Below are 15,305 nucleotides of genomic sequence, written 5' to 3'. Positions count from 1 at the left end.
ATGACAACCTGGGTATTTATCACTCAGATAAACAGTTAGGTAAGAAATCTCTTTGACATTTAACTCAATAAAGGAAAGCCTGTCTTCACTAATACAAAACAAGCTGGGTATCGGAACACCTATGCAATCCATGTTTTTTTTCATGAATGATGAATTATTCTTACTCAATGGTATCACCAAGATCTAATGTAAATAGCCACTGTCCTCACTAATCATGACAAAGTCAAACACAGACAATGTTTAAGGTTTATTTACTTGTAACATTAGGGGGTAGCTACACATTCCTAGAAAGTCTTTTGAGTACTACAACAACATACACCTGTCAACCCAAGCCCAGAGGGGTGCACAATGCCAAGCCACCTGCCCTCTAATTATACTCCTAATTCTACTAACAAGCTGACTGGTCAGTGGTCAATCCAATTAGTGAGAGCCTTATAATGATAACCTTTCCTAAAATAAAATTACACTACCTTATCTGATCTAAGACAGAATTAAGTATGCTAAAAATTACCTTTAAATGTCCGCATTGTCTCATATATTTGTTTATTATGTAATACCATGAATTCATTTCCACATTTTGTTGACAATTTAATTTCCAACATTAAATATCTAAAAATTAACATTCTATATAGAATTAAATCACAACAAACTCTAGAACATTTGTTTGTATATTTCTTCCTTTTTAATTCTTTAACATATATTCATAATTACCTCCCTTGGATCAATTTGTTCAAAGTTGGCTCCAGATCTAATTCATCAGAAAAGTCTTTATAATAAGTAAAGGATCTTTCCTATAATTCTGTAATGTTTTAATTTTCCTGTGGAGAATTTTAAATGAAGGACTTTCCTAAAGCTTAAGAACTTCAATGCCTTAAAATAAGGAATTTCCTACATTGAAAATTAAATTTCCTGAAAATGTAGATGAAATTTGGGCCTGCAGACCTTTGAATCTAATTCTAATGCTTGGTTTGCTGAAAACAAACTCCTAAAAATAAGTTCTCAGAGCTCCTTTATCAACATCTTCTATATTGCTAATGCTATATAGCTAACTGACCATTTTTCTGTAAGATCATCAAAACCGTAAGATCATTAAAACTGGAAGTTTAAATACACAATGGACCGAAATATGAGTTTGATTACCGTACTTCAAGATACACACATATCAGTCCAACTGACACTACCTGTGAGGTTAGTAACAATATTCTATAAATACACAGATGAATGTCTACCGATACAATATCTATACTATGTACCATGGGCAATTATCACCTTTAGGCGTACAACAACATGTTTTTATTTATTTTATTTCGGCAGCTTATTCTTTCACAGGTATAGCATTACGTATGTCATTTCAGTGCAAATGACTCACTTAGATATGAGTTAAAGATAAGGCAGCGATAAGCAAGTGCAAGAATTTAAAAAGTTTAACAATAATCATCAATTAAATCAAAATCGATATATGAACTCCTTGATAATATCCAAACCCAGCCTATCATACAGGTAAAATGTATTTAGTAATTTTCAAATCAAGGTCAAAGAAGATGAGTATACGTCACTTGTCATCAGTTAAAGATTGGTGATTAATTGAGAGGTGAAAGTCAAATCAAGTTCACATTAAAAGAAAGGTCAAAGTGATCTTCTAGAAGAGTGAAGGCCAGGGTCAGAAAAATGTCAAGGTTAAATGATCTATCAGAGGACTGAATGTCAAACAAAGGTAAAAATACCCAAGGTAATGGTGAAGGGATAAGGAATAGAGGTCAATTCAAGGTCACCAGACAAATGTAAATTAAAGTTCCTTATAGATGATCTTAGATGATTTAGATCTATAGCTATAGCTGTCAAAATGACTGAAGGTCTAACCAAGGTCACGCAAGAAAGGTTATAAGTTGATCTTCCAGAGGACTAAAAGTCAAACCAAGGTCAAGACATAGTAATAAAGGTTTATGTGATCTGCTAGGAGAATGAAGGTCAAATAAGGGTCAGAAAGAGGGTAATCAAATGTAAGGTGAATTGTCTGATGAATTATGATCAAACCAATTTAAGCTCACAAAATTAAAGAAATGTGAAGATTAAGTGATCTGAGCATGGAATGATCAGGGTCAAAGTTAAAGGTCATAGGATCTAGATGATCCATTTAACTTTAAAAAAGACTTAAGGTCGACCCAGGTTAATTATAATATATAGGGTCATATGTATATATACGACACATGGAGAGGTTATACATGATCAAGCTGCTAAAAAGACTGAAGGTTATTTTAAGGTTACAAAACGGACAGGTAAAAGTTAGATGATCTGCCATAACAATAGATCAACCAAAAGTCAAAAGGGCACAGGTAAAGTTTTGGAGACCAGACAGAAGTCAAAGGTCACAATACAATGGTTAAGGTTAAGTTATCTGTCCAAGGGGAAGAGGTCAAACCAACGTTCAACCATGCAGTGTCATAAGATCTTAGACGCATTTAGTGGTTTGGTGATCCAGCTGCGAAAAGCACCGAAAGTCAATCCAAGGTCACAAATAAAAGCGATAAAAAGTGATCAGAAAGGTAACAGGTGTTCTGGCAAATCATCTGGCAGTTTTCCTGGGGAAATCAGGTCAGATGCCAAATATAGCAAGATATGGATACCAGGTAATATAGTTTCTTTACAAGAACAAATCATAGTACCAGGTATATATATCTTATAAGACCACACTGAAACAGAATCTGCCCATGCCAGTAGCTCACCTAAGTTCACTTTGGAGTCTGTTCCTTCCATGGCATCCCCAGGCGGTCTATCCACAACCTTTAAAAGTAAACAGTATTTATGTAAATAGTTTTAATGAAGTATGACAGCGATGATGATGAGTTACCCGTAATGTAGGTAATAAGTATCCTACTGGTAGATATATAATAATGATGTACATTTCACATTTAACAATTGTTTCTAATCTTTTCAGTACAGATCATTATCAGGATAGTAGCAACAGAAACAGCTATATAATAGCATTGCTCTGAGTAAAATCATAAAATTATAATTTAAAATCTAAACATAAGAGGCCATGGACCTTAACATTCACTTAAGTCTTAAATGTGTAACTATCATTTTTGTTTTTTACAATAATGTAATTCTAAACAGTTACAATGTAAATAATAATAATGTTTAGCTCTTCTCCAGGGGAAAACATGAAACTCAGGGGCAAAAATTTACAATTTTCATCAAGCACTTAATAACACCCATCAAAATTGGTTCAGGTGATTTGGAGAAGTCGAATACGAGAAAATGATGTTAACTTACGCGTACATACGGAAGACAGATGATGAAGGATGAAGATGGATTAAAAACATCAATGAACTTTGCTTAAGTGAAATAATAGGGGATAAGCAGATATATCATATGAATTGTGTGTATGGTGAGGGGAATAGTGACATTTTTCAATTTGTCTGACCCCTCATATACCCTTAAGTTAAAAGGGTTCCTTGTCATTCCCAATTGTATATCATCTCCCAAATTAAATACCACTTCTTAGGGTCAAAGTAGGGGGATTATCTTAAGGCGAGAGGATCCCCTAAAGGCAGAGGTCCAACTCTGTAAAGACGGGGATTCCCTGAAAGGCATATGCAAGGGGGAATCCCTTAAGGCAGGGATTCCCTTTAGGTAGGGGGACTCCCTCAATTGTTAAATTAGAATCTCTTTTCTCCTCAGACTGAGATCCTGGACAGAATCTCACTCTAAAGAGTTAATCTAAAGCTAGATCCTTAATCAATTCCATTTACATCTTTAGATATGAGACTGGTTCATCAAGTTTTTAGCCTAAGCTATACATATCAAAAGCATGGTTATTAAGATCTGATGGTACAAATTAAGGATATAGGAAGAACAATAACTTACCTTTAGAGTGAGTGTCCTGTTTTCGGGTAACATGTCTGTCTGTTGTCCTCTATCACAGACAAACACCTGTGTCCTCTCCCGGTCTGTATCAGGTGAATCACCATCGTTATCTTTACCTTTTACAGAACTCGAATTAAAATACACAGTTAATACATTTTTAATAGCATCCATGTCCATGTCTTTAGACTTTACCTGACTAGTAGTGGATGAATTCTCGTTCATGTTTTCAGTCTTCACAAGACCTGGCTCAATGTCCTTCATATTCGAATCCAAGTCATTCAAATGTTCTATAAATGTGTTATCACTCTCACGATTGGTCAATTCAGAATATGCAAGCTCATCACCGATTGGTTCAACATCAGTATCTCCCAAAAGTGTACAAGTTGAGGACTTTGTCGATAATTTATGCAACTGTTTTGTAGTTAAAGTATTTTCCAGACTAGATTGGGAAGAAAGCGGAGGGGACACATTATAATCACCATCAGTATCCGGAAACGATGACATCATTTCCACTTCCTGTTTGCGGAGATTAGTGATTGCACTGTCATCAGCCATTGGTAATGGAACTGGCAGGATAATACCAGACCCGCGTCGGCCACTGCTTCCAACACCTAATCCCATCACGTTTGTCCGACCAAGCTGTGTGGAGTCCACACTATCAAAAGAATCTGTGGAAGTTTCCACACTGGTGAAATTCCCAAAACTGTCAAAACTTTGTGTCCCGGTCCGATTTTCTACCTTTGGTGATGTTAACTCATCCACTTCTTTTAAATCCGATAAAGATCTATGTTGCGATCTCCGTGTTTTTCCAAATGCCTTTCGGCGTTCTGTGGCATCCATGGACCATGATTTTGTAAGTTTGTGAACAGAGGTAGTAACGGGCTTAGAAGCCGAAGTTAGTGTGTCACTTTTGGAGTGGTAATATCCCTGACTGGCCAACCAGTTACGATTCTCTGGATTCAGAATACTATGGACTCCGTCATTTTCAGTATCGTAGTTCGACTGCATGTGCGTACTGGGTGACTGTAAGGCCTGCAAGAACTTCATGCTGTTCATTACAGAACACAACGTGGTGTTCATATGGGGACTACCTGGAAGAGGGAAAACAAAAACGAGGTAAGTCAACAGAAAACACAGAGGGAAGACAATCAGTTTAACTGTATCTTTAACAGGTATACAACTTGTTTTCTTTTCTGAATTCATATAGAGATCACATGGCATTTATCTTCTATTTTTTTCTTAATGGATTAATTGCAATGACAATAACTGAACAACTGTTTATATCATTCAGAACATTTTAGCATTGATGTCATTTTTTTTTTAGTTTCATCGGGGTATGAAACAAATTTTGTTTGCAAACTGTATTAATCCGCGTAGCGGAATTACAGAAGTTTGCAAACAAAATTTGTTTCATACCCTGATGAAACTAAAAAAAAATTGACATCAACGCTTATAATTAATTTTTGTAAATGTTTTTCTAATTTAAAACATGTTTTATGTACAATTTTACTGGTTTTAAATGGGATTATTTTTCTCAAATCAATACGCAACGTCAATTGTCGTATTGTGACGTCACATTTTTTGCGCCATTCTCAGAATTTCTTTCATAGAAGAATGAAATTTTTTTTTCGACCAATCACATTTGAGTATTTACCATGAAAACAAAGAAAAATTAATTATATAGTTTACATAGTTATATATACTTAATGCATGAAATGCACTGTGAGTCCTCAACATATAGAATTCATATCTTCTGGACTACATTATCATATAGCAAGATACACATTATTTATATTTATCCTACAATAAGCCCGGGAGAGTAAGGGAGCTTATTGCATGACAATGAAAATAGGGTTTTTAAATTGTTAGCAAATTTACTGAACTGCAAATTAATACAAACAAAAGTGAGCTAAATACTGAAAACATCATTATAATCTACTAAAAATTACAAAAAACAAAACAGGTCAATTAAAGGTTAGGAATCTTGTGTACTAATTAAAACATTCAGTTCTACAGAATGGAACCAAAAACAAATCATTGTATCAAACATGCAAAATTGAGATTTTACATATCTGTGTGAATTTTATTGGCTACCAAAGGTAGTTTTTAATGTCATTCATTAAACGATTCTTTCTTCAAGAGTTTATCTGCAAATTTAATTTGTAATAAATATAATTCATAATGAATATCATGTCACAAATCACTACAATCTTTCTTTGCAGGAAACTTCTATCACCAAGACTTATCATATTGATCTGACAAACACTCTATATAATTGTATACTGTTGTATGAGAGTGAGTGTTAATGTGTTTGATTCTATATAACATCAGTTGATTAACTTCTATTATTTTCGTACAACATAACACTTTTGCTATATCTATATGTTTATACAGAAATCTACAGGAACTTGGGACTTAGATAGGTCAGGTCTGTTGTCCAATCTCTTTTAGCAATACTATATTTTGATAATTTTCCATTTAACAATTTTAATACTTTGTTTTATACTTATTGTGTTGACAATATTTTTTTGAAATGAAAACTTTTTGTTTGTTTTTGTTTAACGTCCTATTAACAGCCAGGGTCATTTAAGGACGTGCCAGGTTTTGGAGGTGGAGGAAAGCTGGAGTACCCGGAGAAAAACCACCGACCTACGGTCAGTACCTGGCAACTGCCCCACGTAGGTTTCGAACTTGCAACCCAGTGGTGGAGGGCTAGTGTTAAAGTGTCGGGACACCTTAACCACTCGGCCACCGCGGCCCCTAAATGAAAACACTTTATACTAGCTTCCATGTGGGTTCATATCCCCAAATGTTAAAAAAAGACTTACCGTAAGAGAAACTCTTTAGGTAATACATTTTACCATTACAACTTGACAGGCTGATCCAATTATATGTTTAACATGGCCTTTACATTGGGTATGAGATTTCGATGCTCCAGGAAATGGCCCAATAAAAACTATTCAGGAAGTACATGTCAAGATGATATGGCATTTTATATGTTTGATTTAACACAGTGTGAGATATAGTATGAAATCTGTTAAATTTAAAAAAAAAATCATGGACTTTTATAAAGATCATGATAAAAGAAAGGAATTGTTTTAATCCTATAGGTAATTTTACTGCAGGTTTTATACTTATAACATTTTGAAAATGTCTTAATTTTGTTGAACAAATAATTTTTGACAAGATATCATATGTTAACAGATTGAATTTTCATGCACAGTGAAATCAGAATTTAGCACACATCTTTATGAGTGAAATGTGTTAAAATGAAATTACAAGGAATATCAATTTGGGACTTAGATACTTTTTTTTTGTAGAAATAATGAATTATAAGAACTGTATCATAATCATCAAATAAATTGATTTTTCATTTTTCAAGAACATCAATTGATGATTAAGATTAAAAAGATGAATATAACTCTAATCTTGAATTATACTTTATATAATTTTTTTTACAATATACTACAATGTATTCTTCACAAAGGAAAGACTGAATGGTTTCTGATATATTAACAAAACAATGCAAGTAATAATGAATTAATTGGGCTGGAGGAGGTAAAAGGTAAATTACTAAACATTAACGGACGGACGGACAGACGGACAGACGGACGACAGATGCCACACCATGACATAAGCTCACCAGTCCTTTTAACCAGTTGAGCTAAAAATATTAAGCATGGCAATAAATAATGCACAAAACAAATAAACCATGCTGGTAAAAGCAAATATCAAAACAAAATATTAAACAATAATAAATAAACACCTCCCAATACCAAAATGCAAAATAGAATACCAAGATAAAACTATCACACAATAATTAAATATTCTATATTAATTCACTTCATCATTTAGTTTTAAATCAAATAGCAAAACCCATGTCAATCTAAAAAAATAACAGGTAGCATATGCCCTTAACTGAATTGAAAAAAACACCAAACATTGGAACAACACATACACACTTGTGTTTCGATAAATTCTGTAATATATACTTACATGTAGTAATATGTCGTTAATGAAATAAACACCATTTTTGACCAAATAAAAATATTCAAAGCTAGATAAAGTCATTTACCTTATTAATCCTGAGTAGGTGAAAAAAGAACAATAACATAATTGTGAAACAATTGCAGCTAACAAAGGAACATGCTATACACTGGGTTTTATAACATTACAATGTGTAACAAATCAACTTGTATCTTAAGAAACAAAAACACAAAATACAAACAAAATGTTGGTATGCATAATAAATTCATATATCATACACATGCTAATAGTCTGGGAGATAAAAAACAAAAACAATTCATACCATTATAACATACACATATTATGATCTCCTGGTACGGCAGTCCAACTTGGGCATCTGCGAAAGCTAAAAAGTCTCTGGCCTTCTTTACTTAACGATGAGTAATTAAGAACCCTGAATAATCTTCAGTGTACACCCTTAATTACACAATTAAGCTACATTTGTTTTGTTTCAAAGAAGATCGAGTTGTAATGACACCAGGAAGTAACACTAACATTTGGGGATGAGAGGCCATCATCAAACATCATAGGGGATAATGTAATTTCTGCTCATCTTGGTATCAATGATACACTATACTCTACAAAAATATATCATAGCATAGAATATCACTTAGCTATGGAATCAACAGTTTAACAACACAAATATGTGTTTGTTTTCACAACTGACAAGTTATTTGATTATTTATTCACTTTTTTTTTATGTAATTTTTTTTTTGCATTTCCAATCTCCAAAGTCACAAAAAATCTATGAATTTCACAAAATAAGAAAGTTTTGAAATATCAACAATATGTAGGTAACAGTAACAAAAATCTCAATTCTTGTGCTTCCAGAGTTACTCCCCTTTATCAGTCTACAAGATAGTTGAAAATAAACAAACAAATATTATGTACCTTTTGGTTTTTACTAAAGAAAATATAATTAATCATTTGGTTTTTGGTTGAGAAAATGTAATGTATCTTTTGATTTTTACTTTAAAATAACATAATTCATCATTGGGTTTCTACTTAATTAGGATGATATTCTTTCCTTGAATTTAAGTTTATATACTTTTTCAGGTAAATATCTTAAAGTATAGGTTATAGTAACTGTATAATTAGATGGACTCAATAATGAAATGTTTGAATTGTGTAACAATGTTATAATTGTATGTACCTTTATATGTAAAAAATAAAAGTCACAATTTTGAATTATTTACATATTTCTTAAAAAATTCCAATAAACCTCTATATAGATATCTTTAAAAATATTTAATTACATTTTTATACGCTGACAAAATTTTTACCTTTATTGTTTTCTATAATTATCATAATCATTCACACAACGGAATCCATTATTTGAAATGTATTACCAGTAAACCAGACAAACACATGGATGCATGGTTTTAATATTTTATTCATCCTCTTCTACAGATAATATAAAATTTGTAACAACAATAATAACAGAATATATATCATAACACATATCATATCCCAGGACACTGCAAGGATATCTAATCAAAATAAATAAAGCCACTTTTTACCTCAACTTGTTATAAATCAATTAAATCATGCACGCACATCTATTTGGAAAAAATAATGTTTTTTCTAACCTAATCAATATTTCTAAATATTAATAAATTGATTTTTAACACTCAAACACAATCCATCTCAAACTTGAAGGATTTTGTTTATTTAGAAGAAAAGTAAATTTTCTAAATTCATAATCCATAATAAAAGTCATTAAACAGAAGACTGAAAATCTGATGTAAAGTTTTGGGCAAGTTTGGTAGTCAATACATATATATACAGGTAATAATTTATCATCCCCCTAATCTAATACTGTAAACAAGCTTCTACATACTTCAAAGCATTTATTATAGCAAGTTTGATTAACCTGAGTTAATTGATTCACTCATCAAAATTACATCACTCAGCTTCCAGATAACATGACAGTAGATATTAATTTTATCCATGTTTTCAGATTTTCCACATACACAAATTCCCCAGAAATGGATGTCACCAAGCAGCGGATAGTCGACTCAGTTGAGATCATTATACATCAAAAGGAGTCAAATTCAAGGGAAGTTCTGAAGGGAGATAACTATGGAAGACTGATACTCAAGGGAGATCAACATGGTAAACTGACTCCTCAAGGGTGTTAACCGTGGTAGACTGACTCCTCAAAGGAGACAAACATGGTAAACTGACTCCTCAAGGGTGATAACCATGGTAGACTGACTCCTCAAGGGTGATAACCATGGTAAACTGACTCCTCAAGGGAGATAACCATGGTAGACTGACTCGCCCAAGGGAAATTAATATATCTATATTTATAGACTAACTCCTCTAGAATGGTACCGTCCTCAGTTACATATCCCTTGCATACATCACAAATAAGACCCTTAACCCCAGTGTGTGAGCAACTATGTCGCACATTGTCCTGGGGCTGATTACTTCCCTGAAAGCAAGGTCACGAATGGAGAAAAAACTCAGAAGTTATCTGATCATAAATCATGTCAAGTGTGCTCAAAAAAATTTGAACTCATGTCCTCCCTGTTTGTATATAAACAAAAGTGCAATACTCTTGATGCTAAAATCTTTCCACATCTTAAATTAGTAATATGTGTGTTACCCTATATAGAAATTATAAAAATAATTATGGTTATCTTCTACTGGTGCTTGGTGAGTGGAGAGCCACCCTCATGGCAGAACATAGTTAACTTTAAAGGGAGGGAACCCAGTCTACTAACTCCTTAAGGGAGATAATTAAGGTGAATGCCTCCCCATTGAGATAGGCATGGTAGACTGAATAACTCTCTCAGGGGAGATGTCTATGACAAGGTGATTATCCCAAGAATAGACCAACTCCTCAAGGGTGATTGATTTGGTAGGCTGTATCCCCTAAGGGAGATAACTAATTGATATAAATATTCTCCAAAAGTAGGGACTGCCTCCCCAAGGGAGATTACCATGGTAGACTCTTCCAAGGGAGATAACAACCATGAGCCAATTCTGCCTATGGAGTTAACTATGGTAGACTGCTAACCTAAGGGAGATAACCATGGTGGACTCTTCCAAGGGAGATAACAACCATGAGCCAATTCTGCCTATGGAGTTAACTATGGTAGACTGCTAACCTAAGGGAGATAACCATGGTAGACTCTTCCAAGGGAGATAACAACCATGAGCCAATTCTGCCTATGGAGTTAACTATGGTACACTGCTAACCTAAGGGAGATAACCATGGTAGACTCTTCCAAGGGAGATAACAACCATGAGCCAATTCTGCCTATGGAGTTAACTATGGTAGACTGCTAACCTAAGGGAGATAACCATGGTAGACTTGACTCCTCAAGGTAGATAACTACGGTGGCTGACTCCCAAAGTATGATAGGGATCTAGCTGAATCTCTAAAGGAATGTATTTTTTTCCATGAAGCACACATGCATGCTAATTTTGGAAGAATGAAAGTGGCATCAGAGGAGCTAACTGTGTAACAATCACCTGAACGTTGACCCATTTTGCACCAGCTTTTGGATTTGAAAGACTAATCATATAATTGATAAGCCTTTTTCTGTGAGTATTTAAATTAGTGTAACATATGCTGGTAAAATTTTAAAACATGTATTGTATACAATCACTGTCAAAAATAAACATAACAATTTACTGAAGAGCTATGTAGCACATGTAGTACATCAATAAACACAACATATTTCAGCAGATAAAATAAACAGCACTTAAAGTCAAAATATTTATATTAATACATTAGTGATTATTTTTATACTGTGTTTCCAGAACCACATGATTCATCTGGTTATCATGAATAGTGTTCATTGTAACATATTAAAAATATAATAAATACTTGAAACGTGTACTATACATACACTCTATATATCTGAAAACATCAAAAACACATACCGGTATTCTATCTGAGCAGAGAGATTCAATACTGAACACAACACATATTTGACTTGTGTTTTCTTCTTCTCTACAATTCTCTATATCGTATATACAATTTAATTTGATACAAGTAGCACTATAATGTAAAGCATATAAGGAAATTTAAAAGTCTTAAATTTTAAATTCAGTAAAAAATACTCCAGTGGTCATGATGACATATGAATTCAAATGAATTTGACACATAACATTGATCTTAAATCAATATCCTATTTGACAAGGAATCATTACGTAGTATTAAATATATCATACTGACTGATTTCTCTCCCAAGTGATCTTATCACAGATTGAGGTGCACTTCCTCCTTCAGATAACCTTCACATACATTAAAAAAAGGTTTTCGTGCCATTCATGTATTTATCATGATCCTGCAGTGAATCTTGAAGTATGGCATTGATTTTTGGTTTGTCAATATATCACCACTATGATTTGATGAAATGAAATTCAGCAAGCTGTAGAAGATCATATACTCTATATATTACCACTATGATTTGATGATCGAAATGAAATTCAGCAAGCTGTAGAATATCATATACGCTATAGTTGGTAATATCTGTTGGGGATTTAATTTCCTGTGATTAATGGTCATGATAAGGATAATGAGAAATTAATATCCTGCAGTTAACATTAAACATTTAAAAAAAATCTTCTTTTTTTTTTTGCTGAAAATGAACCTCAAAAACATACCTGCCCGCTATACACAGGTGCACACTATAATTTTACGGTAACTAATATATGAATCCTTGGTCATGAATATGTGTTATATTTATACTCACAGTATATAATATATAGATGCACAAAAGTGTGACGAGGACAATCACAAAATACTGGCCTAGCTGTGAAATTAAACAACTATACAAAACTTCAAATGTAGTTAGGAAAACATGGTTATTGTATTTCAAATGATACTTTTTAAACAGAAAAATCGTTGTTTTTCTTCTATGATGAATACAATACATTTGTGAATATTTCGGTACATATACCCGGTGAATATTTCGATACCAAGTAGCTCCAAAATAGATAAGTTATTAGTACACAAACATTTTGGTCAATTAATAATTTAAAAAAAATTTTATTTAATAAAATACATGTACATTGTATACATCTTATTTTTGCAAAACCACAAAAATTTTAACCTTAAAAAACCTTATCTATAGGAGATTCAATAATGATATCTACAGTTAATATTTTCATTTTGATGATAATCATGAATGCATAATATGATTAAAAAAAAAATTCATGAAATAATTCCAAAGAAAATAAAATTCTATAAATCACGCGAAAATCAAAAGTTAAATTTACATCAAATACATGTATTTAGCAGGTTTTCAGAAAGAAAAAGAATCATACAAAAATCAGAAAAAAAACATACAGCTTGAAATACTGACAAAACCTCTTCAAAGATGTGTGTAAAAGATAAGATTAACAGCTAGGCTACAAGGTAAACCTTGCTGGGGCAAAAAAAAAAATTCGCTGATTCTAAATTTAAATCCACAAAGTGCAAGACACACTGCTTAAGGTGAAAATGGAATTTAAATTCACCTTTAAAGAGAAAATTCACCTGACCATATTTAACACGGGCAAGGTGAAGATATAAACTACTGGCTTTGATGGCAAAAAGATTTCCACAACAGTTCAACAACAAAGACAGACATCTGATGTATATTTAGGTTTTACATGTACTGAATCAAAAACAAGTCTATATATATATATATATTGTACATGTATATACCCCAGGCATGGTATAGGAATGACAGCTAGCCTGACCAAACAGCCTTATTTACTTCTTATAGATAACTTATATAGAAAAACAGATTTAGGATAAAGTCGGGCCAGCTAGGCCCCCCGGATCTTGCCATATCCCTATGACCCCAAATGATATCTCCAGGTATAGACTGACCCCTTTTGATCCGAACATTTTAGCGTAAAACATCAAACAAGTTTTGTTTTGGTCCCAAATGCTACTAAGACAAGTTGGTCCCTTGGTCCAAAGAAATAGTATTGCCATTCAGTTTTGTTTGGTCCACGTCTCAAGAGTTAATTGATCCCAATTAACTACATACATTGGTCCCATTTAAGAGTAACATATATCTTATAAAAACAACAGAAAAATAGCTCACAGCGCCGCAAGATGATGAATATAGATACAAAAATAAGTATGAACAATCTACTAATAGGACATTTTATAAATAAATAATGACTGAAAATATGAGCTTTGATCGCTATAAATACAATCACTGCATCATTTCAACAATGAACATCTGACCTGAGGTTTACTGGTAGTGTCATTAATTAATCCAACACAAAACATAAGGACACGTCTGCTATGTAACCAAAATAATGAAATGTGATAATAAAAAAAAATTGTTACCTGCAAGTTTGCACCAATTAATAATTTAATATACTCTACTAAAATGTGAAATGCTTGTTGTGGATAAACATTTTTTTTTTTTTTCGTGGTTGCTTATTACATGTTTGAAAGCTCTAAACCATGAAAGAATGTATACATATACATACAAATGTATCATGTTACCCGATAGCCATATAAATACCCTAATTTATACTAGACATTTTTTATAGAATTTTTTTTTTTTTAAGTTTTTACACCCATTTATCTTATCATTACAATTAAACTCTACCCAGTCTGCAACTTTAGCAAGCTCCATATTTAATAGATGTTTACTAACATGTGCATGCAAGCTTTTTTTCATGGTATATATACAAAAATAAGCAGCTCCAAGTAATTATCATTTGATACTGTAGCATTAAATACGCATGAATACATTCAAACCTTAATTACCAATGTTATATGATAGAGGATACACTACCTGTGAATCTATAGCGGTTCATGTTGAACTCCATTTTTCATTAGAATCGGCTAAAACTTCACAATAACATGTAGTTTCAATTTCCACCAAAATACACTCTGGTTGATCAGACTCATCAAGAAGCTTCAACATGTGTATGTGGTCATGACTGTTAGGTTACAAACATCCATCTGATAACACCTGTTTCTACACATGAGCTCCTTAACTCAACAGATAAGCTATGAAAGCAAACATAACGTCCACTTATCAGAAAATAAATGCACTTTCAACAACATCAATGCATATCCTATCATCGTCACATGACCAGCTTAGATGTTGTGTCGGGTTGTAAAACCTCCAGACAAACCATGCACATCTGAGTTTACCTTGGTATAGTGTTTTTGTTTTAAGTCCCATTAATACAAAGGTCATTTAAGGATGGAATGCATATTGGCCAGTTAGGTTGCATGCTGATCTAGCTCTGCAAATATGCATATAGAAATTACACACTGCATATGGACAAAAATATGTAGGTACAGTTATCAAGCCAAAAGTTATATACTGTCATTGTAACATGTGGAAGAGGAATTATGCATGTTCTTAAAATGTTTCACCCAGATAGACTATAATGTAAAATTATACAGATACAGTTATGTAAAATTATTACAA

General features: G+C 32.8%; 1 protein-coding gene across 1 annotated transcript in view; it reads right to left on the bottom strand.

The window, feature by feature from the left end:
• Positions 1–15,305, bottom strand: part of LOC117317700 — a 93,221-nt gene that overhangs the window by 21,149 nt on the left and 56,767 nt on the right. Inside the window, exons 8-9 of the mRNA XM_033872577.1 lie at positions 3,868–4,958; positions 2,724–2,781 (exon numbers count right to left, since the gene is read on the bottom strand). Of these exons, the coding sequence (XP_033728468.1) occupies positions 2,724–2,781; positions 3,868–4,958 (1,149 nt within the window). The remainder of the gene's footprint in view (positions 1–2,723; positions 2,782–3,867; positions 4,959–15,305) is intronic.

Source organism: Pecten maximus, chromosome 19 (genome assembly GCF_902652985.1).
Source record: "Pecten maximus chromosome 19, xPecMax1.1, whole genome shotgun sequence".
NCBI classification, from domain to species: domain Eukaryota; kingdom Metazoa; phylum Mollusca; class Bivalvia; order Pectinida; family Pectinidae; genus Pecten; species Pecten maximus.
This window is presented reverse-complemented; position numbering and strand designations above follow the sequence as displayed.